At 34.7% G+C, this 25,223-nt stretch overlaps 4 protein-coding genes across 8 annotated transcripts; 3 read left to right on the forward strand and 1 right to left on the reverse strand.

The window, feature by feature from the left end:
- Positions 1–120: 120 nt before the first annotated feature.
- Positions 121–9,128, forward strand: LOC114871906 (probable ATP-dependent RNA helicase DHX35). Of its 5 annotated transcripts, XM_029178474.2 has the most exons (11): positions 121–214; positions 313–528; positions 6,764–6,943; positions 7,002–7,142; positions 7,237–7,399; positions 7,562–7,723; positions 7,794–7,940; positions 8,012–8,153; positions 8,237–8,523; positions 8,584–8,889; positions 8,997–9,128. In XM_029178474.2, exons 2-11 carry the CDS (start codon positions 349–351, stop codon positions 9,014–9,016), a joined length of 1,728 nt encoding a protein of 575 aa, XP_029034307.2. In that variant the 5' UTR covers positions 121–214; positions 313–348; the 3' UTR covers positions 9,017–9,128. The 5 variants fall into 5 exon arrangements, with proteins under 5 accessions (XP_029034307.2, XP_029034312.2, XP_029034308.2 ...); XM_029178479.2 differs by lacking the exons at positions 121–214; positions 313–528 and adding an exon at positions 2,940–3,258; XM_029178475.2 differs by lacking the exons at positions 121–214; positions 313–528 and adding an exon at positions 3,367–3,396.
- LOC114871911 (ceramide phosphoethanolamine synthase) lies at positions 4,073–6,068 on the forward strand. Its single transcript, XM_029178492.2, has one exon. The coding sequence runs from the start codon at positions 4,141–4,143 to the stop codon at positions 5,215–5,217; it is 1,077 nt and encodes a 358-aa protein (XP_029034325.1). The 5' UTR covers positions 4,073–4,140; the 3' UTR covers positions 5,218–6,068.
- Positions 9,129–9,221: 93 nt separating the features above from the next.
- On the forward strand, positions 9,222–11,958 carry LOC114871910 (WD repeat-containing protein 89). The gene is given in 14 exon segments (XM_046288007.1): positions 9,222–9,834; positions 9,836–9,972; positions 10,081–10,085; positions 10,088–10,302; position 10,345; positions 10,460–10,506; positions 10,509–10,560; positions 10,563–10,708; positions 10,710–10,938; positions 10,941–10,987; positions 11,049–11,143; positions 11,401–11,503; positions 11,726–11,840; positions 11,843–11,958. Coding segments are annotated over 14 exon segments (1,254 nt in total). The 5' UTR covers positions 9,222–9,810; the 3' UTR covers positions 11,881–11,958.
- An 84-nt stretch (positions 11,959–12,042) lies between these two features.
- On the reverse strand, positions 12,043–24,832 carry LOC114871905 (rho guanine nucleotide exchange factor 2-like). Its single transcript, XM_029178471.2, is given in 22 exon segments — positions 12,043–15,488; positions 15,490–15,631; positions 15,693–16,384; positions 16,441–16,620; positions 16,793–16,963; positions 16,966–17,000; positions 17,111–17,494; positions 17,497–17,654; positions 17,764–17,993; positions 18,075–18,289; positions 18,292–18,623; positions 18,692–18,745; positions 20,524–20,713; positions 20,781–20,910; positions 21,008–21,083; positions 21,293–21,430; positions 21,756–21,949; positions 22,210–22,359; positions 22,414–22,790; positions 22,853–23,146; positions 24,303–24,372; positions 24,651–24,832. Coding segments are annotated over 21 exon segments (4,389 nt in total). The 5' UTR covers positions 24,343–24,372; positions 24,651–24,832; the 3' UTR covers positions 12,043–15,281.
- Between the last annotated feature and the right edge of the window lie 391 nt (positions 24,833–25,223).

Below are 25,223 nucleotides of genomic sequence, written 5' to 3' on the forward strand. Positions count from 1 at the left end.
TAATATGGCGTCGTACTAACCTGTCAAAGCACGCTAAATACACTTTTTTCACATAATCGTATTTTTTTAAAAAGTGGTTTCCTAAACTTTTAACTGGCATTTTCGAATGTTTCAGGTCGAAAACTATAAAATTTGATATTTTTTAACCAAAAATTTTTTATATTTAAAAAGTAATTTTACAAAATGAGTTCAAAACCAGTATTCTCCAAACCTGGTAAGAATAATTATTCTGAACTTATAACCTGTAAATTTTTGTATGGTTAACAATCAATCATAACCTATCCATATAATAAACAATGTTCAATATTATAGGAGATAGCATGTGGCAAGAAGATAAACCAGACATAGATGCCCATTCATCGACTCAATTCGTTTACAATGCTCATCATTCCCTTGCCCTTGATATGCAACGTAAACGTTTACCAACATTCAACTATAGAAGCCATATTATTTATTATTGGAGAATACCAAACGTTAGTTCTAATTGGAGAAGAAACAGGATGTGGAAAAAGTACACAGCTTCCTCAGGTATTTTATTATTAATTTTAGATTTATGTGTCATATATACAGAACGTTATTAGATATATAACCTTAAAATCTTCAGATAACACGTGTATTTTATATTTTTCATTACGTGAGTGAACTTTTGACGATGAGGTACGCAATCTTCTGCGCCTATGTAATGTGACACGCGACGCGGTTCTTTTGATGAGAGTTCGAGTCTTAGTACAGTAAAACCTGGATAAATGCAACCGAGATGGGACCCAGTGGTTGCATTTGTCCAAGCGAAGTGTCGAATCTCGGGTTACACGCGACGACCAGCCAAGCGTGAACGTATCGCGAGCCAAAACGTATCGGCGTGACTAATCCTAATTCAACTATAAAACTTTCACTTTTTTTTTTCTGAAACTTTTACTAACGCATTGGTGTAATTTTTCTGATTAAAATGATACCAAACACGCTATAGTTTGAATTATAATTACTTGCTAAAATTGGTGTTAAAAGTTGGCGAAAAGCAAGAGAGATCGAAATCAAAACCAGTCGCGGTGTCGGCTCTGGTTTCAAAGGTTTCATTTATGCAGGCGAGGTGTCGATTCTGCGTCCGTACACATGTTTTGTATTCAGCCAACATGCCGATTCTATGTCCGTATACATGTCTTTAACCGACTCCGAAAAGGAGGAGGTTACTCAATTCTATCAGTATGTATTTATTTATTTTTTTTCTGTGTGTTCACCGGTTACTCCGAGATGGATTGACCAATCGGAACGAAACCTTTTGCATCTTGTAGGGTATATCTTCCGATTGGTCCCATTAAAAAAAAATTTTTCATTTTTTCATTGTTATTGCAAAATACAGGAAGCTTTTTAATCTCAAGATTGAACGATTTCAATGACCTTTTAATATGTTGTCGGGGGCATGATTCTCAACAACTTTATCATTAAGCTTTAGTTTCTGAGATATTCGTGAAAAACTATTGTTACTACTATATTGAATTCTACGTATACCTACGTGTTTCTACCGGTGTATGAGTCAACATGCAATCGCCGATTCTCTACAGTTTCTACATATACATACATGTATACTCTGCAAGGCATGTATGTAAGTACCAATTGCGATGAAACCTTTCACATCTAATAGGAGATATTTCCGCGATATCTCACTTGCAAAAATTTATGCAATTTGTTATTGTTAATAACTATTGTTATAACAAAAACCCTATTCCTTGGTGTTACTTTGCACGGAATGTACCGATCGCGATGACCCCACTTGCAAAAATGTCTGGAACTTGTTATCGTTAAAAACTATCGTTATTGCAATTAACCAATAAAAACGGTAAACCACCTTACAGCATACTACAAATACTGCTCGTTCCACTAAAAAATGTGAAATAAAATAATTTTTAACAAAAAATACAACCGACTTCGAAATGCACTAAAAAGTATGAAATAATTTCTATTTCATTTATACAAATACCCAACAGCTATTAATAAAACCTATTTACTCGTTAAATAGTATACTAAATACATTACAACCTTTTCGGAGGCGGCGCAAAATTAAAAACTACACATTTTTTACAATAGTTGCACAAAGTGGTCTGTCTGTTAAATTGTTTACTGGCTGACGAGTATGTGTTAGGATTATGATTTTGTTCTGAGCGTCTAGTGTATATAATTATGTAAATACATATTTGAATTCGATGAGTACGAGGGTATGGGATTAGATTGCCCCTGACAACGAGTAAAATGAATTGATCTGGAATGATTGATAGGTTTAGAGTTGTTGAAGCGATAGGTATTATTTGAGTAATTTTGTGGACTTTCATATCGTATTCTAAGGGCTTTTTCTTCAGCAGTTGCGGCAGTAAAAGCATGATTAAGAGTTTTGAATTCTTTATAACGAAGCATTTGCGATATTTGTGGGTGAGTTTTAATGTCATATCAGTTATCATTGCAACGCGTCCCGCAAGTGTACTTTCCTCTAGTTCAGATGCATGAAACATCGCTAATATTCTAGATTAATCTAGATGACAAATCTTGTAATCTTTGGAAAAATTGAGAGACACTCTCGGTCTTGCCCTGTCTCATTGAATTAAGGTCCTCAAGAAACTGATCAAGTGATTTTTTGTCTTGGTAGAGACTTGATAATAATTCTGAAATTTCTTCCCATGTCGTCAAATTACAATGTACATACATATATCAATTTGTTCCCTGGCTTTTCCCATAATTTTACTTTTCACGAATAATGATGTTATAGTTCAATTTGATTTAACACTTAGACTAAAGGCCAATTTAAGGTAGAATAATAAAATAATAGTCAGTAACTTGTGTGAAATAATAGAACAAAGGATTATATTAGAATATTAAATTAAAGAGTAAATTAACATAAATACGGCTAGAATGAAATATGTATATACAATAAAGAAAACTGTCTTCCGTTTAAATTAATCTTTTCGTTTGAAATACCATCGCAGCTAGCTGCTTGGTATTCTTCACACCGCGGGGTCTTACACCCTTCTCTCGCCTTCTCACTAGCAAATTCGTTAGATTCGCCACAGTCTAGCGATCTCCCTCTCCCTCTCTAACGCGTGCGCAATAACTATAGAAGTTTCTAGCACTTTTCGAAATCGTACTATTTTCCTTAACAATAATAAAAGAGGTTTCTGCGATTCATGAGCATTTTCAAAAACTGCGTCTACTTGTTTGATAAAACTTGGAATTTTAAATCGATCACCATCAAATGAATCAGGAATTAATTTGGTAAGAAATTCAAGACTAGCACGTGGTGCGTCTACAATTTGATTTTGAGCCATGATCAGGGTAAAGGAAATAATAATGGAATGAAAGAATCGTCAAGACTAGCGAGTACATATCTAGAAAACTATGCTACTCACGGTGGTACGAAATCCTGTTGCAGTCGGTGCTGGAGTTGTTAGTTCCAGTTTATAAATATTCCCCCAGATTGCAGTGCCTTTCCGTATCGTTTGTCGTGGTTTTTCGTGTCTTTTCTTCGTTGTCCAGTTTCACAAAAGTTGCTACTTATGTATGTTCCAGGAGTGAAGTTGCTAATTTCACCTTTATTCACTGGTAAAGTGCTAAACATCCCATCCTCGTCGCCAAATTTATGTTAGATTCCGATATTTAATTAAATAGTTTATTAAATTTAGTACACGAAATCTACATTAATACATACACTTAAAATAGTTTCCTACTGCTAGCGATTCTTTACGTTGTTTCAAAAATACTCTGCTTCTGGCTCTAATTCGTTTCGTATATTATTCTGAAGGAAAAGTGCTCTGGTACTGTTTTTAAAAGGTCGGAAGTCTGAAATTGAAAGTGTTGGGAATGAGGATTAGGACCAATAGGAATTCTTGGATATTACTGAGGTTCGAAGGGTCAAGTGTGGTCAAGTGTATGATTCAGGGATGATAGAAGATAGTGTGACTGAAGACAGAGTTTCGAGTTTGCTTATTTTAAGAGAAGAGTAAAAATATTTATATACTTATTTTATGACGGTATCCAACAATGAACTGTGATACGTCAATCGTTGCATCGCAAAATTTTTAGTAACAGTAAATAAGGTAGCCAAAACTTCTTTCCATTTGAAAGTTAACCAAAGAAATCATATAAACACATGCCAAAATGTTCGGTACAACTACTTTGATAAGCAGATCGTTCTTAGCGCTTTTGATAATACTGACATTATATTTCCTTGGAATGGATCTTCTGCTATATTCCAGAATACAGAACTATGCTATAAGACCATTACCAAATGACACACGATACGCCTCAATTATACCCTGTGATTTTAATCCATTGTGCACAGTGACTGTAAAAGGAATGATGTTGGATCATCCAAATCATTTCCTTCTGAGCCCTTTGGCAGCTATTATGGACAATCTGGTACAGATAAGCAGCTCGTGGACATGGGTCACGCCAAACATGATCAGTTGTTTCCACGTATTAATAGCAATATTGTCTGGCAAATGTGTTTCCAGTGATTCATTGTCTTACAGACGTCTTGGTGTGATACTCTTTCTAGCAAGAACTTGGTTAGATGATCTTGACGGACATGTTGCCAGAAAAAGAGCAAATATTTCTGGAGAAAGATCAGATGCTGGCTCTACAGGATATGTGGTTGATGGACTTTGCGATGCTGTGGGCTGCGTTGCTTTGATCATTGGCCTATACCAGTTTCTTGCACGTAATTCAAGCAGACGCGGAGGGTATGACAAGCTTTCGCAGCTTCCTGTTTCCTCAGTTGTGGAGTCTGGAAATCTGACTTCAAAGACCTCTAATGCGGCTCTTCGTAATATACTATTCATGACCGTCCATTTGTTCCTGACTAGTGCTGCTTGGAACCGGTATATATCCTTGTACCAGGATCTTTTAGAGACTGAATACAGAGCACCATCGATTAGCAAGGAACATCTCTATGTCAAACAAACAACTATATTCAGAAGTTTGTCTTTTTGGGTGATAGTGCTATGCTGGAAATTTGTCAATTTTCATGCAGCTATGGATTACCTGCTTTTGGCAATATTTTTTGATCGTCTGAGGGAATATATGAAACTTGTGAGATGGTCTTCGTTTGTAATTATATTGCTACTTGTTTATGTAACCGAATTTCATTTTCTACGGGCCTATACATACGTACAAGGTGTACCATTGTATATTGACGAAGAGATATCTTCCTCTGATGTATTCATTCAGGGATGACAGTGCGAATGGAAGAGGCTATTTTCTATACTTGCTCATTATCGGTGATACACGATAACACCTATTTGCCAATTTATTTATCTGTAAAAATTTGACTGCATGTATCGTATAAATGACTGACTAATGTATAGTGGAATGTATATAACCCTTTAAATATCTTTGACTTATTGTTAAATTTCATTTTAATATATTAGATTGTTCGCTGGTTCAAGGTACTTTGTTCCTTCTTAGATGTATTTTGTTAGGTGTTCAAATTATTCAATTGCGGGAAAATTTGAACATACTAATATGTGTACTTACACCTAATGCTATGTCGCAATTATATTTAATTGATTTTCGTGATAATACTCTCTGATGTTCAATATTTACTTCCTAATTTAAGGGGTTAACACGTATATGCATTTAATGAATCATATTTCAATGGATATTTATTTATCCATGTTGTAAGGGTTATTTTAAAAATAATGTATATGTGGTATAAATATGTATTTGTGTTAAAACATATGTATAATAAGCTGGGTAAAATATGTTGATATGTGATATTTAAGTACTTGCTACTAATTTTCTATTTATCATCAATTAATAATTCACAATGACTCTTGCCTTTTATCTGGATATTTTGATGTGATCCTAATTATCTAGTTACAACATTTGTAAGTTTGCCGGAGTTACGTGGTAAGCTGTTATAACGAGCTTTGAAATCTGATATAAATATGACAGATACTTATGTGATATACGTATGTATGTAATATTCTTCCATTACAAGATTACTTATGTTAAGGTGACAGATAAATTCAAGCATACATAGAGCTTCACGGGAAATTTGAATAAGCGGCCGGTGTATTTAATATAAATGTACTAAAAATCAATTTTGTGTGAAATATAAAGTTTACTTACCTTAATTATTATAGTTTTAATTGACCTTTGTACAATCCATGGTAGTATTTATTTTCGGTTATAATATAGATTGTGTTAATTACAAAATTTTCAAGTTATGCAATTTCAGAATTTTCAAATTCAAAAATTTCAAAAATTTCAAAATATTATATCCGAGTGACCTGTCCGTCCCGTCTCATTGAAAAATCCTAATTATGTACACCAATGGATACTAACAATTATACATATTTCTATGGAATATAAAGATTACTTAACTTGAACTTTGTCCAGTCCATGATATTATTTATTTTCAGTGTATAGATATCATACAATCATAATTTTAACGCGAAAGTACTCTCTTCGTTTGAGATAACACACGTGCTGAACCATCTGAATTATGTATCGGATTTCTCTTATCAATTAACGTAATCATTACGTGATTTGTAGACGTTCCTTATTAATTATTTTTAACGTGATTTACATAACACTTCATTATCGTGGAATGTAAAATATTATCAGCTGATAATTAATTTATTTCATTAAAATTATGTAAATTTATAATTGCTCGTGTTGATTAAGTGTTAACACGCTTACTGCCTCTCATCCGATATCGCGATTGCAAATCATTTAAAATAACGATTTGTAATTTTGTTTTGTACATTTATTGCAGTATCTTCTGGAGGCAGGATGGTGCACAGACGGAAAAATGATCGGCATCACGGAACCGAGAAGAGTCGCAGCCACCTCTTTAGCTAATCGCGTCGCCGACGAACGAAATTGTATTTTAGGCACCGAAGTTGGTTATTCTATTCGTTTCGACAATTGTACAGATGAAACAACAAAAATCAAGGTATTCAACCATATAAATTGCGCTTATATAGCGGTCTAATTGTAACAATTATTTACAGTATATGACAGAAGGAATTTTGCTCCGGGAATTAATGAGCGATCCTCTACTGACCAGTTATTCAGTCATTGTTGTGGACGAGGTACACGAAAGAACTCTTCTTACCGATATTATCATGGGTCTCTTGAAGAAGATCATTAGGGTAAATTGAGAACTATAAATTCAACAAAGAGAAATTCATACTATACGTTAAACTGATTTTTGTTTTTTTTTTTTTTTTTTTTTTTTTTTTACAGAAAAGGAAACGATTAAGGATCGTTGTTTGTTCCGCAACGGTTGATGCAGAACAATTGAGGGATTTTTTTAATACGAATACTACTAAAGACTCAACGAAAGACACGGCGATAATTTTGACCGTTGAGGGAAGATTATATCCGGTTGATATTTTTTATGTGAAAGGTGTGTATTTAAAATTTCTAGAATTTTCAGACTTGACGATTCCAGATTTGTAAAATTGTAAAATATCTCAGTATTCAACAGTTCCGAAACCAAGTAAACAACTGGTTTAACTCCCCCTCCATTAAACCCAAAAATCATTAATGCTATTTTTATGCTTTCCAGAGCCAGTAGCAAATTACGTAACAAGTGTAGTAGACACGGCATTGAAAATTCATGAGACTGAAGAATCCGGCGATATTTTAGCCTTCCTCACCGGTTTAGACGAAGTAGATCAAGCGGTTTCTCTTTTATCAGAGCATGCAAAGCTTATAAAAGAAGGCAAACGTGAGTAGCATTTAAAACGATGCCCTGTTACATAACAATTTAATTTAGCCATTGTGTTGTTCTTTTTCAGAGAAACTTTTACCTCTGGCTATGTACGGATCCCTTCCGAACTCGGAGCAACTGAAAGTATTTTGGAGGGCTGCCAAAGACACTCGTAAAGTAATTGTAGCGACAAACATTGCTGAAACATCTATCACCATTCCGAACATTGTTTATGGTATTATAAAGAAATTTTATTTTTTTCACATACGATGGTTATAGAATGTTAATAATCAAATTACCATTTAGTAATTGATTGCGGTTTTGTCAAAATTCCTTGGTATGAAGTGGAAACTCAGACAAATTCTTTGGTAATTGTTCCTGTATCTAAAGCTTCTGCTGATCAAAGAGCTGGTAGAGCAGGACGTGTTAGAACAGGCAAAGCATACAGGTAATTTCACTTATATTTAAGTATAAAGATAAGGCACCGAATTAATTTTTCTCCACTTAATATATTTCTAAATCTTTGCTCAGATTATACACAGAACAAGCGTACTCTGAATTATTCGAATCAACTCCACCAGAAATGCAGCGTTCGGATCTAGCACCAGCCATCTTACAATTAAAAGCTTTAGGGATTGACAATGTTTTAAGATTCAATTTTCCCTCTGCTCCGCCAAGCAAAAACCTTCTCACAGGACTAGAATTACTTTATGCATTAGGTGCAATTGACAGTAATGGAGAATTAACAGCACCATTAGGTTTAACAATGGCAGAAATGCCTTTAGAACCTGTCTTGGCAAAATCGCTCATAGTATCAGGTAAAATTCAAACATCTAATCAATTGAGCTACAAAAATGATTAATTAATTATTCTTATAGGAGAAATGGAGTGTTCTGAAGAGTTGTCGATCATTTTAGCAATGCTTCAAGTGCAAAATGTCTTTATTAGACCCGCTGGAGGTCAAGCTGCTATTAAAGCAAGAATAGCACACAGGAAATTTGAGGTCGAAGAAGGAGATTTGTTATCGTTTCTTAACGTGTACACTGCGTATGAGAAAAATAAAACGCCAAGCTGGTGTCAGAAACATTTTCTTAATCATAAGGCATTGAGGAGGGCTACCGAAATTAAGGCACAAATGCATTGTATGATGAGAAGATTGGATATTCCATTGATTTCTTGCAATGGTGGGATAATACAAAAATGCGGGGAACTCAATTTAAAAAGCATGATACCAAAGGCATTGAATTAATTTGTACACATAATACAATAATCCTTTTTTTAATTTTTATAGGAAATGTACACAAATATTGAAGTGCCTGACAGCAGGTCTGTTTCCTAAAGCGGCGTATTTACATTACACTGGAGTATACCAAAACAGTGCGTGGTAATAGAGACTTGTACATACATCCAAACAGTGTTTGTATACGCTTCAACAACCTCAATGGTTATACATACATATGTTTTATTGAAATATTTATATTTACATATGTGAATTAATTAATTTTTTTTCAGGTTACTTTTCTGTGAAGTTTACAGACCAATAAAACTTATATGAAAGGACATAACTGTGATACTACCAGAATGGTTATTAGAATTAGCTCCGCATTTTTATGAAGAAATCCCTTGAACCCATTTAATTCTATTTTTTGTAAATTACTATGATAATAAAAAGAAAAAAAATTAATTCATAAATGTTTCATGGCGTGATTAGACTAGAATTGATTACGTTAAGTCAAAATCAAAATTCCACAAGTTTAATTCAATGGTAGATCTGTTACAATTTTGAAGGTATCGTGGACCCTAAGTGTGGTTAGGTCTGCATGTATGTACAATAATCTAACCTCAAAAGCTGAATATATAAATACATATATAATATATAACTTCGCAGTCCACTGTCTGTACCGACATTTGAAAAAGTAACGTTCCTTAAACTCCTTTGCGCTTGTATAACCGAATAAATCTACATTAAAAAGAAAATTTGAAATAATAGTCTATTTGACTTCGAAGTGGCAAATACTTTGCCATTTATATACATATAAGAAAGACGATATGGCTGCATTCCGGAACGTGATATTGACTTTAATTTTGTGATATTTTACTAATAAATGGCTAAAATAGTTGAATCGCTGAAAGAGATTGAGTGTTGAACATGACACAAGGAAACCTAATAACAATAGAACCAAGAGAAAAAGCGAATTAGTATCATCAATAGAGGAAGCAGTATCTATTAATCATAATTACATCCTTGCTGTCTGTGGAACACAAAGGCAAATCTTTATTTTTTTTTGAACTTATGTGCATTTTTAAAAAGCATGAATTTTTTTTTTTATGTACATTGTTCCATAATTACAAAGTGATCTTAAAATACTTTACAGTGATCCAAATTCAGGATTGGTACTGCTCTATCCGATCTCACATGGGTAATATATTCTGTTGGAGAGAGAATCAGCCGGCCATTACTCTAACTCGTATCAAGTCACCCCATTGTTGATATTAGGTTTAGTCCTACTTCCAAAAACATTTTTATATATCAACAACAGTGGACTAATTCAGCATGCGATTTGCGTGCTAAGGGAAAGGTTGTCGCAGAGTTTAAGGTGCATAATTAATTTATGACCAGTATAACTAAGAAGGACCAGGGTAAACCTAGACTCCAAAATTCCAGAATTTCAAATTCCAAATTTCAAAAATTTCTAATATATCTATCCACCCCCCCAAAATCCTACTTACATTTCTTACCATTTTTATTTTCAGATAGTACAGAAGATGGAAAATGAAAACCTCTGCTGCAGTTTCGATATGGAGTTACGACGAGAGGATTATAGCAGGCGGCACCGAGCACATAGGAGGAGACGCCTTATATTATTTTGGGATATAAGACATGCTAACTCAAAATAGATGACAAAAACAGTCTTCTTGGTGGGGTACTGGGAATCTCACATGGAGGATGTCACCTCTTTGGCATTTCATCCTAATAAACAGGATGTCCTAGCTTCTGGTAGTTACAGATGGATTGATTAACATCTTTGATCTTACACAGCCATCTGAAGAATCTGCCCTAACTTATTCTTAAACACTGAATCATCTGCTGGTTAAGTTAATATTTTTCGTGGGCTAAAGTAAAATGTATTAAAATGCTTTTTTAAACGAAATGGATAGGATAGGCGGTTGAACGACCGATAATCTCTGGTGTACAACTCATACACATTCATTGCAACTTTGGAATTGCGATGGGTGGCTCCGTATGCTAAATTCGAAACGTAGTAATTTAGCTGTTCTCAGGTTAGGTGTTATAAGAGAAATGGAGTTTTTTTACTGACTGAGGAGTATATTGTTATTTTAGAATGATGATCCAGATAATTGTTATGTGGTCAGATGTCATGCTTCCAGCGTGCTGGAGCATCCGTTTCTATTAGCAGGTTCCAATAACGCGAAAGGGTAATAAATGTATAATTTAACTGTTACCGATGATGACAAATTGATTCCAGAATATCAAACGTTAGCATATTAACTTTTCGCGTCGCTTCAGGGGATTCGAAAATTGACGCGAAAATATGAGTAACGATAACGATTATTCCAATAATTGAATAACATCGAATTAATTTGTACACCTAATAAATGAATTCGCCACATGTTTTAATATTGACGCATTGGTGGCAATTAATGAAATAGCATTTTTAATTAATTCTTTCCAGGGAAAATTTAAGATGTTTGAATATCATAAATGATAGATTAGAAGTGGGTCATAACATGATTGGAAATAAACAAATAGTGCGGGATAGCTGGTTACACGAAAAGGTAAATGCCGTTAATAATACCGCCTTTTAAATTTCAATTTTACGCGCTTTAGTGAATTTAAAAGTGGCGCGAAATTATGACAATATTTCAATAAATGAAGTAACAAGTAACAAATTTTTTTAAAATAAATATTCAATTAATCTTCAATATATCAAAATAATATTGTGTTAATTAATATTGGAAACATATAAACAGAAGCTAATATTTTCATATGAATTATAGAGTGGTTCCTTAATAACAGTAGGCGAAGGTGCGCTAATAAATATTTGGAGGCAAACAGAAAACACGTCCATTGAACAAAATTCAAGCCACAAGTTAGTGGCAAAAATTGGCACTGGTAAGGACGTGAACGCCAACATAGGACTAAGCCATACTAAAACGATAGGATTAAAATTTATAAATCCACAATGAATTTTTGTAAGTAAATATAATAAACTATCACACGTAACATTTCCCTCACGTTCTTCTTTATTCAATAACAGTTTGTATGTACATTTATAATAAATAGATATTATTTTTCTTTTATGCGATTAATGTAGCATATGTGTGTGTATATAAACGTTAAGGAATGTAAATCACATACCAGTATATATAGAATTGAAACAGGAAGAAAAATACTTGTAAATACTTGTTTAGTTCTGTCAAGTAATAACGGATCGTCTTGAGGAAAAATTAGGAGCATTATGACGTGCATTTGTTGCAAAATAGACGCATGATATATTCAAGTAAGTAAAAGAAATTTCAGAGTTTCAATAAGTTTCAAAAATTCTAAGGGACTGTTCCCTTCCCCCAATCCTAGTTATACGCTTCTAATTAGGATTTCGAAAGACCCTTCAATTATAAAGCAAGGACACTGTGTGAAAATGTGAAATAAACGGCAGTAATATTTTTGAAAGCAAAATCCACGGAAGAACGTTTAGAAATTTAATTTTTAATTTTAAAAAGAGTGCTATAGTGTACTTGGGATTTGCATTTTCAGGAATAAAGTCGGAAAGGAATGGACGCAGCGACGGAAGGAGAGTAATTAATTCACTTTGCATGAATCTCATCATAAATTTCGGGTAAATTAAATGCAGAATTTGACGATTGCTCGCGGGCACAGACTCGAACTAGTAGTTTAATAGTGACAAAACCACACTAGAATTAATCGCAAGCCCATAAAAAGCTCACAGGCACTCGAGTGTGCCCTGGTGTGCCCCGGGGGCAATTTATTAAAAACCATTTTAATAATGTTTTAATAACCAAAAAATCAATGGAAAGTGATGTATGTATATACGTGTGTAGGTATTTCTTAAATATATTTAGCGTTAAATTCCCGAAATGATTTCATAAACTTGTTTCCTACAATAATAACAGTTAATATTACATATTATATATAACGGGCCTTAAACTTGAAGAGAATTAATGTGAACCGCGTCTTAAAAAATACACGTCCACTTATATAGATATATATAATATATATATATATATATATATATAATATATATATATAATTTTACATTAACATTTTTCCAAAGACGATCGCAGTAGCGAGTTATCACAATGATAACAGTAGATATATATAATTTTTAGAGTAAAATAGTAGGTACAGAGTAAACGTACAAAAATACTTCCCATGAGCATCAGGGGACGTAAGATTCACTAAAACGTGGAAAACCGCGTTGCTAATCCGTTTTGTTTTTTGTTTCTCTTCTTAAAACTTATGCTGTCACGAGACATCGCACATGATGGATGTCATCGGACGCATTGTAGGCCGACGCACTACTCCTTGGTTGTTATTCCAATTTGATTCGTTACCCTGAAGATGGTATGCGACTTCATTGCCACAAGGAGGGTAACAACAGTAGTGCAATTAGAATGATACAGTCAACCTCCGTATCCGCGGTAGGTTTTGAAAAGTAATGCTGTGGATACTGGGGACCGACTGTATGTATTTCTTGAAATGAAGTCGAAACTCGTCCAATAAAGGATCTTTAATAAATTTATGCTCGGCATTTTGTTAATTATGTTTTTTTTTTTTATCTCTGCTCTCGCGCTTTACTTCTTATTGGAAATACTCTTTTTAAGAACTATTGTCACCACGATTGATTGAGACAAGTTAATAGCATTATTTATGTTTCCTTACGAAGATATCGGGGATGCAAATGAATTCGGTGACTTTGCAGTTTGAATATTTTCCCGTTTCGGTGGATTCGAAAAGTGGCGCGAGAATTTGAATCACAATGGCAACCAAATTCATTTGTACACCTGATTAATTAATTAGCCACGTGCCTCGACGACGCTGGCCCTTTTACTGGATCATATTGCACGCTACAGCATCTTGTGAGGCGAAACGGAAATTCTGATTTTATAAAAATAACGATCTACATTCTAGGATTACCTTAATTAAAATTAATTTCAAACGTGCAGTATGATCATTCTTACACTGAAAAAAGTCTCGTATAAATAAAATATTTTTGACCTCGCACAATGCAATAAATAAAAAAAATCGAAAAAAAAAAATATGGTTACACAACGATAATGGCAGTGAATAATCTCAAATTAAAACGATCAAAGGAATGATAGAATGATAGTGTAAAATCAATGATTTCTGTGACTTGGCACGTTACGATAACATTATTGTTTATAATAAATCTGTATCCGTCGTTTTAGCACGTATTAAAATACTTTTAGAGTAAATGGTATAAGAATAACGCCTTTGTTCATTCATAGACATCTACAATAGTGTACGTATACATTTTTTTTTTTTTTTTAATTAATTGTTACACGTACAACCTACATTCATTAATTGCATTTTCGCACGCACGCGCCTTTTTTTCTTCAACATACGTACACATAGTGTAATACATATGTCATGAAAAAAGTATATATACACATCCATGTATATGCAAATGCTAATACAGGGCATTTTCGGTTTGGTGGTTTAAAAAGGTAAATCTATCTAAAAAAAAATATATATAAATAAATAAATAAATAAAAATGTACAGCGACATTTTTTTATAGAGAGCTCACATTTTTTACTTATTTTTTCAATTAGATTCATCTTTTCGGACCACCTAGTTGAAACAACCTATTATAATTCTCTACCTTGCTTTTTTTTCTTCAGCAAGCAGTAACAGATTTGCTTAAAAGATTTGTCTAAAATCATGTCAGTCAGCTTAAACCTGTTAACTGGATTATTCAAGCAGAAAAAGAGTTACTTCCTTCCAGCGGATGTGATAAAAAGTGAGCGAAGAAGAGTTCATTTCTCTCATGCAACAGTAGTAATCTATATACTACTGCATACCTTGAATGCACGAGTATAACAATATATTATTATTATTATTATTATTATTATTATTATTATTATTATTATTATTATTATTATTATTATTATTATTATTATTATTAAAGGCAAAAATCTTTCAGACGAGTTAATTCGTCATTCCCGGTTAACAGGTTAATAACGTAAGGATTCAACAAGATCAACCTTTTAATACTTCCTTTTCTTTCTGAGCATTTCTGTGAGACTTTGCATAAAAATGATATTATTGCCCTCGGTAGCAGTTGAAAAAGAATAATATGTATGTTTTCTTATTGACAGTCACGCCATTATCATGGACACGATAAATGCATCGCTTATGTACTAGTTTCAATGTACAATGAAATAAAGGGGGGTGAGAAACAAAGGATTCTTACCGAGAAAATGTTGAAAGTCAAAATGACTTTACACGACTTCTGGGTTGAGCATCTTTTGATTGATTTCGGGGAGGGAGTTAAAGTAGTACTCGGAGTCGCCTCACCGGCTGCAGGGCGAGAAGACCGAGAATGCTCCGGCCGAAACGAAAGAGTCGTCAGAAAAAATTACTTCCTCTTCCAATGGCTGCTGCTGTTCGCTTCGTTGATGCTGTTGCTGGTGCTGGTGCTGGTGCTGGTGCTGGTGCTGGTGCTGGTGCTGGTGCTGGTGCTGGTGGGAATATTCTGGGGGTGATCGGGTTATTCGGATGAGAACGATTCGAATGAGTCTGACTCACTCCTGCGTGATTATTGCCTAGTTCTGGGGAAGAATACGTGGAGCCAGTTACTATTGCGGGACTACTTCCGGTACGGGAGTGGCGGTCTGGGCTGTTGTTGCTTGTACTTCCACTCCTAAAAAAGAATTTTAATATTTAATAAATCAATCTTCCTATATATCACATAATTCAGGTACCTGGTATTATGTTACTTCCACTGGCAAGTTTTTAAAGGCAGCTGTTGCTTTACCGGCAAATTACTCTGCACCTTTTGCTGGTTAGTAGCGCTAATTAGATTCAAGGGTATCCGTTTAGCCTCTGGCTGTGATTTTCGCGACTGTACCACGTCATTTCCCTGTGTCATATGAGCTAAATGGGAAGCAGTGGCACTAGGCGCAGTTCCTGTAACCAATGTAACTCCCTGTCGCTCCAATGCTTCCAGTCTTCTATATAATTGATCTCTTTGCTGAGTTACATCTCTCTGTTCAGCCGCAAGTTGTTCTCTTTGCCTCGCCAATTCTGCTCGCTCTTCCTCCAACTGTTTCTTCTCTTGCTGAGACGTGGCTCTGAATGCCGCCTTCTCTCTACTCAACTGGTCTTGTAAGTTACGCAGTTCTTCTAATTGGCGATTCGGATTGGGTCTATTGTTCGACTTTCCCATACTTCCTTCTTTGCAGGCGGCTAACTGAGCCTGCAAGCTGTCGATCGTCGTCATCTGGTTACTTATTATACAAGCCAACGTATAAACGTGATGAGACAAACGAATTGCCGCCCATTGTTGATCCTTGTCTTGGTTATCTTTATCATCTAAATTTTCTTTCATAAATTCTACTTTTGGGAGAGATACTAGGGAGTGGATAGCGACTGAATCTCTCAATGGATATTTTTCCTAAAAATTGAAAGCGATTAATATTTGGATTTATCTATGGGATGTGGGGTATTTACTTTATTGTGATCGAAACCCGCGAAGGTCTCAGCTCGACGAGGAACACAGAGTGCAGGAGGAACGTAGGCCTCGCTGTGACGTTCGCCTGCGGAACTTAGACTTCTGGATAGAGTAGCACCACCCGCGCTAAAGGATAAAGAGCTGGCGAGCTTTGTCGCTTCTTGAACTGCGCCAACCACCTATGGTTGTAAGTTATTATTTTAGCATTTATGAAAGGGTTATAGTGAAACAGTGGCGTAAGTAGGGACCTATCCCACCCCGTCAAAAATTTTAGTTTCGCCACTGAATAAAGAAGAAGAAGAAAGAAGAAGAAGAAGAAGAAGAAGAAGAAAAAAAAAAAGAGATGTTGACCTCTTGTCGTAACTGTGTAGTATCAGTTCCTTCATTGTGAACTAATCTAGTGTAATCCGGAATCCCTTTATCAACCTTTTCTAATCTTTCATTGTCGCTACTTTCATTTCCGCTCCAAATGTTTGCGACGTGTAATAATTGCATTTGTAAATTGATTTTTTCTTCGAGTAAACAATGCTTTGTTCTGCATCCTTTTTACGCAATTCACCTAAAAAGTTATTAATATAAATGTTACTGTTGTCGAAATGGTATATCAAATGCATGAAAGCGCGGAAAAATATTTCAATTTCAATTTCAATAATAACCAATAACACATACCAACAATCTTCAGAACATGAGACTCCTTAGTCTTAACTAAACGTTGCCTTTCTTCAACAGAAAGTAACGATAAAGAAGACGATCGTGTATCCCTTAACTCGTTATTACTGTTATTTTCCGTCAACGTATCACTTTCATTTTCAGATTCTTGAGGACACGCTTCGACAGCAGATCTAATCGCTTGTATCCACAGCTGTTTATCTTTGGGTTTCTGAATCTTCAACTCAAACATTTCCGGTTCGGCTGGATTGCTACTTATCAAATAAATCCCTCTCGATTCCTGGCCCGCTTTTTCACGTACCAATAACTTCTGAAGCGACACTATACCAGCCTTATTGTCAGGCACAAAGAACGCGTACTTCTGATCTCTCTCGGCCAAGAAAATAATATATCAGAAAGAACAACCACTACGATGGCAGTCATTTTTCCACGGCCTTGCATCAGATACGCAGTTCCCTCGAATTTTAAGATTCTATTGAACGCCATTATGTCTGATTTCTTGAATTTGGCACCGCGATATGTTGCAAAAGATTTTGCATCGATCCTAAAGCAACGAATAAAGAAAAAAAATATTAAAAATTTGATTCCGCGACAGGTCTTGGGACCTGTATTACCGGAGATACGGAGAGCAGACTGTACAGAATTTCTCTTACTTATTATAGATTTCTAATTTTCTATCTTCTCTTTCTTTATCAGCCACGCAAGCATCAACGTCTGCCAAAATTTCCTTAACAAGAATCAAAGCTTTACGTAAATCTTCCCCTTCGTCTTGAAGAATTCCCGTTTTTATTAATGGCTCCACTAATAGAGGATATTTAGTTAAACGCTGGGTGACAAATAGAATGCATTCTGGTATTCCCTTTTTCTTCAGTAAAGGGTGAGACTATAAGAAACGTGTATTAATTATAAATTATCGATGTAAGTATGTAACATCGATTTTTTTTTAGAAAGCTTTGTTTTTTACCTGGCACTGGCGCACGAACCGTGCAAATCTGGGATCGTGCCGCAGGTAATACTTGTAAGCCTCGACAGCGTCTCTGTGACGACTGCAGAATTCCCCATAGGCGCTCTTCATGCGCTGCGCGTTTTCCCCAGAGAACTGATCAACCAGTATATCAGCAACGGTAGAAACAACGGAGTTTGTGTTTTGTCGCTTGCGCAGCTTCTGGAGAAATCTTAATGAATATCAATGAGATCGCGTAGTCTAGGGAACATGCGCTCGAGATCCGGCTGGCCCAGGCGAAAGTGACGTCGCAGACCCTCCACGAATATTCTTTCCATAGCTAGAAGCACTAGACAATGATGTTTCTCTGTGAGGACAAATTCGTAAATGTGCTCCTGCCTTTTTACTTTTCTCTCGCAATTGTCAACTAATCGTAGCGCGACACTATGGCCAATAGCGGCACTCCAGGAGTCTGGTTCTTCTTTTCCTAGGCCCAATTCGGGATCCAAACCCTCTAGGTCACCTACGGTGAACTGGTAATCTTCTCCCAAGTCATATCCATCCAATCCACTAAAAAGAAGTTATTCTTAATATTCTTAGTCAAGAATGTTAATTAATGAATATTTTTATATGTATACCTGGATATGTCTCGATGTTGACCATCTCCATCTTTCTCTTCATTTATTGTTTGACTGAAAGAAAAATACAATTTATGATTCAAAGTGGTATATTTCTTCCTTAGTTAAATAGAAAAACGTTACCTTTGTACCTTTAATGAATTTTTTTTTTTTTTTAAATTATAATATCATAATAGTTGATTAATGAAAAATTGTGTACAACGCTGGATATGGAGGCTTTCTTAACGAAAATGGTGATATAAAGAGAGAAAGTCGTTTACTAAGAAAAATTTTATTTTATATTAGTAATATTCTTCAGTTATATTGTAAATTTCCTTAGGTGTAGGTGCCGTTTTATCAGTTTTTTGAGCAGCCTCCATGCACGATGTTGTACAATATACAGACATAATCTTATTACCTTTCGTGTAATGTATTTGTTTATGTTAATTGTAAATACATTTATTACTGTGTCAGTATTCCTACTATAAATGAAAGTTAAACTTGCGATGTCAATAAAAGATGAATGAATGCTTGATAAACTCGACTCAGAAGTTTTATCACAAAATGAACGAGAACATTGAGATGAATTTTGAAATACACTTAGAAACATGGAAGAAGTTATAAGCCAAGCTACGTCAAAAGAGATAAAATAATAAATAAATTTAAATATATCAATTGTGTATTCATTCCTGATGAAAATGCTATTTGCCTGAGGTCATGATTGATGTAGCGATAGTTCATTAACTTAAAGTTTATTAAGTATACAAATAATAGAAGCAAGCATATTAGAAGCATGTAGGCAGGGCAAGGTGATGTCTTTTTTCAATTGCCAATTTTAAACAATGTGTGCGCATTGACGTAACCAGGCCCTCCCCTCCCCAAATGTGCTGTGACACCCTCCCCCCAAACCATTCTACAATTTCAAAAGTTCAAGTCAGATTTTGAAAATTCCAGAATCAAAAAATTTCAGATTTCGAAAATTTGAAAATTCGAAAATTTACAAATTTAAGGTTTTCAAAAATTTGTATTACATTTACAAAAAATTCCTAGTCACGCCAATATGTGTGCGAGAAAGAATGGAGGAACAGACACGGGCCATCCTACTTTCCCGTAGGATTAATATACGAACGCTTCAGATAGTATAGGAGGAACACATCAGACATGATGGACTTACTTGACTCCGAGCTTAGTAGCAACTCGCCGCCAAGGGCTGTAGCTTGTCACGGCTTTCTTGCTGTTAATTTCCCTTTAATCGTCGAAGAGAGGGAATGCACGGGGAAAGGAAAAAGCACACACTGCATTAGGGCAACCTCACTTTGCCTTTTCTTTCCCTTCCTTCTTCAGTTTTCTTATTCTTTGTATTTTAATTAGGGTTTATGTACAAATTTTGCAGTTTATGTATACTTTATGTGTGTATATATATATTAATTCAATATTAAATGGCATGTTATTTGAATGATTGAAGAAGTTTGGGCGTGTTTATATTGTTCGTTATAATTTGTATGTTAATATCAAAAACACGCTGAAGCTTGCCATACTATTTGACTAAATTGCAAAATTAATTAGAAACAATAAGCTTCTGAGCCAGCCAAAGCTTCTGAATAAGCGATACAATATCTTCTCTAACTATTTATCCTTCATACTGCAGAGAAGTGTAATTGGTCGTATTTTAATAGTTAATTTTTATTAGAATTTAGATTTCTGAGCACACGTGTAATCCTCTAAATTATACTTGTGTTGTAAGAAAAATCTTTGTTTATGCCTAGCCATGCCAATTGCGTGCGAATCTTGAACCACAGATACGCCGACTGAATGCAGAAAATCAGTAATTCTTTAATAGTTAAATGATTTACCTTCCACTTCCTGATGTCGGTAGAGGCAATGATGCTGTTGATCCTCTTTTGACGTTATAGCTACTCGAGGTTGAAGATATACTTGATGTCGATTTGATGGCAGCTTTGCTAGAATGGTGCTTCGATTTTATGCACTCTAGTACGAGTTGATCTTTACACCCTTGGCTTTGGTGCACGGAGACTCCACAGTCTATTATAACAAAAATTAATTAATTGATTCAATTGTATCAAAGAATATGTTATAATATGATACTTACTGTCGCAATGTAAAAGTGGTTTATTTGTCGACTGTTTCATACAAACATCGCATAATAAACCTCCCTGAGATCCTACCATTATTGTCGTCCATAAATGCTGTTGCTGACTAGTTTTTTTACCACTCTTGTCCTGCAATTTTAGTAGAAATTTGAATTTTTTTTATTAGCTTGGTTCGTACATCAAATTAATTTCCACACATAACACGATATTAGAACTATCTTATTACCTTTTTCTTACGAAAGAAAATAGAACCCCTTTTTCTTCTAGTTTTCTCTGAATGATGATCATCGTATACGGCTCCACTGAAAATCAATTGTTATCATTTATAACAGGAATGTAATTGGTTAAACTTACAATTAGTAGCCTGGTGTATTTACATTAAATAAATAAATAAATAAATAAATAAATAAATAAGATACACGTAAAGAAAATTCTAACAAATTACTATGGCATGAATAATTAATACAAACCTTTGCACGTTGTTAGCAAACTAAAAATATAAAATACTTACTCGGTTAGCAGTTCATCGAGAGATATCTGTGCATTTGGCGTGCCTTCTCTATCCTCGTGGAACTCGTGGCTGTGAGGTGTATGGAGATCCTCCGTTTCAGTCTCACTTCCGCTACCTTTTTCATTTCTTTCGCGTCGTCTATACCATGCAGGATGGTAGGAAATTGTCAAGTACAAACACAAAGTATGCGACTATTGTGCCATAAAGATCAAAGTACAGAGAATACATACATAGGAAAGCTTCAATTCGATAAATTTCATTTGAAATAAGTGCATATTAAATTTTGAAAATTACTTAAATGTGCGATCATGCTTAAATACTATAATCTACAAGCATTAAATCTAATTTCAATAATTTTTTATGAACATGCATCAATAATTTCAAAATTGTCCGATGTGACGTATATAAAGATTGAAAACTTATCATTAACTCTGCAATCCAAAAATGTTTCGAATTAACTCACGCTGTGAGCGATGGCGTAGTCCTAGTCACAGACTCTGCCAAATGAGCGTTTACTTGTGGAGTAACAATTGAAGGCGTCGAGATAGATTTTTGAAGGGGTAAACGAGAGCCTGTGATGCCAGGCATTAATCCACTACTCTCTGCTAGTCTCTGGCTACCTTTGAATCTTTTTGTCACTATTTTCTGGTATTCACTCTAAAAAGAAAATGTTCAATATAAAATATAATACAGAGAGTTTTACAGGGTGATTTGAAAAAACCGCTATACCGCTTCTGGCGGACCTCACAAGATCTTTTTAAATCGATGTAATTTCAACATCGATTTATTCAGAAATCGAGCTTGCTACAAAAAGATGTTAATCTATATACTTTTTATTTATTATTCGCGTAGATTTACCTTTCTTAGGCTACCAGATCGGAAACAGCCTGTTAAAGAAAATATTTCGTATTTCTTACCTGTACGAGATCAGCTTCGTTAAGGGAATGAGTGCTCGCTTGCGATCTGCACGCCCTGCTGCCAACTCCGACAGGTCTAGCGCAAGATTTTCCCTGCAACTCTATCTCCATCTCACTGTCTAAACTACTTAGACTAATACTGCGCTGTCTCTGTAATAACAGTGAAATGTAACATTGCAATAGAAAGAAGTTAAGAATACTAACCATGTTTTGAGCTTGTAGGTGATTCTGCCCAGAATATCTACGCCTCCCGCACCTTGTATCTTCCAAATCAGTCCAGCTGCGTCTCCTATCAATACCTTGAGCATTCTGTGAACGTGGAGCCACAGAGGGAAAATGAGTAGGAGAACTATTGGTAGAACAATTAGCAAGGAGGTCTGGATCAGAGCCTGTATCATTGTTACTTGATCGTGGCGCGATTTCTGGTAGGATTAAGGGACACAGAGACGGACAGGATGATGTTAATCTTTGAGGTACTTCATTATGGGATGTACGGTGATTGTAGCTCCAATTACTTAGCGTAAGATCCCTCATTCTCTGAATGCAATCATGGATCTCGTGCAGGTGCTGCAAATTATCCTCTACAAGGAAGCGAATCATTAGTCGCAGAAGCACAATATTCTATTTAATGAAATATATTTACCCAGAACGGGATAGTTCTTAGCCAGACCAGGTGAATGGGGCGTAACACTGATGATTGGCACCAAAGGGTTAGGCTGAATTTGACTATTAGCGCTTAGTGCCTGCTGATGTTCCTCGGTTCCTTCAGACATTGCGATTACCTTCTCTGTATTGTCTTTGGTATAGGTGCTTATGTTCCCTCGTAGGTTCAGACCAAGATCTCCATTAATGAGAGGTATACGGTCACAGTCAGACGAGCCTAGGTAGTCGGTTATTACATCCTCTTCGCTGTCTTCACCACTGTTTGGACACTCATCTATAAATACATTGTGAACTGCATCAAGATAAGGGAAACCGATATCCAATGTCCTCGCTAGGACAATTGCGGCAGACTGGATTGCGGCAGAAATGGGAATCAGGTCAAATTTTTCTAATTCGAGATTTCATTTCGTTAGGTCGCGGCTGAGTCAAGGTCAGTTAAAGGAAAATTAAAACACATTTTTATGACACTTTTTTGGGAAATTTTATACGTACACGTATAGATTGGATAGGTTTATTGTCATTCTTGTGATAACAGACTGGATAGGTGGAATTGTGGTGAGTATCTTTAACGAGACAGACACGCTGTTGCTTTTCCCCGTAGCCTCCGAACACGAATTGATCCGTTGGCCGCGCGTGCCACCCCCTCCTACTTGCACCCCCGATCCTTAACCGACCTTCAACCTTCAATCTAATATCTTTACCATCCCCCGCCCCTTTTCTTTTTTACTTCCGTGTTCAAATTTTTTATTTTTATTTTGATAAATTATAAGATTCAAATTGAATTACTTATTTATTTGAAAAATATTCTTTATTAAGTACAAATTAAAATTTTTTTTAAATTACACCAATTAACGAATAAATAAACTTTAATCCTATTATTTTTCTATCATAATAGAACCTATGTATATGTATCAAATTATTAAACAAATTTTTCTATTTATACAAGTTAAGAAATTAATAGTCTTGTAACATTGTTATAATCCTAGTAACATTAATCCTATTATTTTTCTATAATGTAACACTGTAAAATAACAAATTGCTTCCTAGTAAATTCTATATGCAGAAAATCAATTTTAATATGAAAATAGAATTTAATTTTCATAAAAAGCAGAGTAAAATTCTGATAACATTCATCTTATTATTTCTCTAATATAATAGAACATTACAAAACAATAAAAACAACATCCCAACAAATTTCGTATACAGAAAATTAATTTTAATATGAAAATAAAATTCAACTGCTATAAGAAACATAATAAAATTCTAATAAAATTTATCCTATATATACAAAAAAAATGAGGATATTAATTCTAAGAAAATACTTCTTTTGTCCAACATTTTATTGTATACAATGATATGTATATGTATGTATATAATATATACATTAAAATTAAAATCCCTTATATCTTCATTATGTATTATAAACTTACCAGAAGAAAACGGAGCTAGAATTTCCTGCCGTTTCTCCATCTTCCTTCTCTGGATGAATACTTATCTTTCCTGAAATATTTTAAATAATAAAAAATAACAATAAATAAAAATTTACAATTCTATTGCAGCTTACAAATTGGATCAATCTTACCATATTAAAGTTATGAATAAAATGCATTTAAATAAGAAGAATAATACTTGAAATGATTTATTTAAGAAAATATCAGAATTTTGTAGACTGATAAGGGCGACGTTTACTTTGTTGCTAAAGGAAGCCGTATTGACAGGTAAACGTTCCACTGAATGATTTTATTTATTATAATATTCTTTTATACTAAAATACATACCCTTAACGCAATTATTTTTATTAATCCATTAATGTTACACGAGATCTACTATATGTAGCTCCTACATGGGAAATGGAAATATTGTATCTACCAATCTGTATCATACATACAATCAAGGCACGTCAACCATTTTGTATTAGTTGAAGTATATATACCGCAGTTCACCAGAGTCCATAACTGTGACGCGCAGGTTGGAAAATGGTGGGGGAACGCAGCGAGCTCTCTGCTAATCGCTTTCCACTTCGTTTGGGAGTATCGCCAATCAGGGCGAAGATGCGTACTAGAGATGCGCGAAGAACGAAAACTGGTCTTTTCGCAGTTATGGACTCTGGTGAACTGGACGTGGTAGACAGGGATGTGGTAACTGAAGAATTCATCTGGTGGAATAACAGTATATTTCAAAATTCTTTTACTGAAAATGAAAATAAATTCCTTTGTAACTATTCAAATCATAATAATCAATTATTTATATATGTATGTATAGCATTGAGCAAAGTAAGTAGGCTTCCCTAAGAAAGATGATGTTCTATGTAGGAAAGAAATTTTTTAATTTTTAGCTTTGGGTCTTCTCCT

Source organism: Osmia bicornis, chromosome 1 (genome assembly GCF_907164935.1).
Source record: "Osmia bicornis bicornis chromosome 1, iOsmBic2.1, whole genome shotgun sequence".
Lineage (NCBI taxonomy): Eukaryota > Metazoa > Arthropoda > Insecta > Hymenoptera > Megachilidae > Osmia > Osmia bicornis.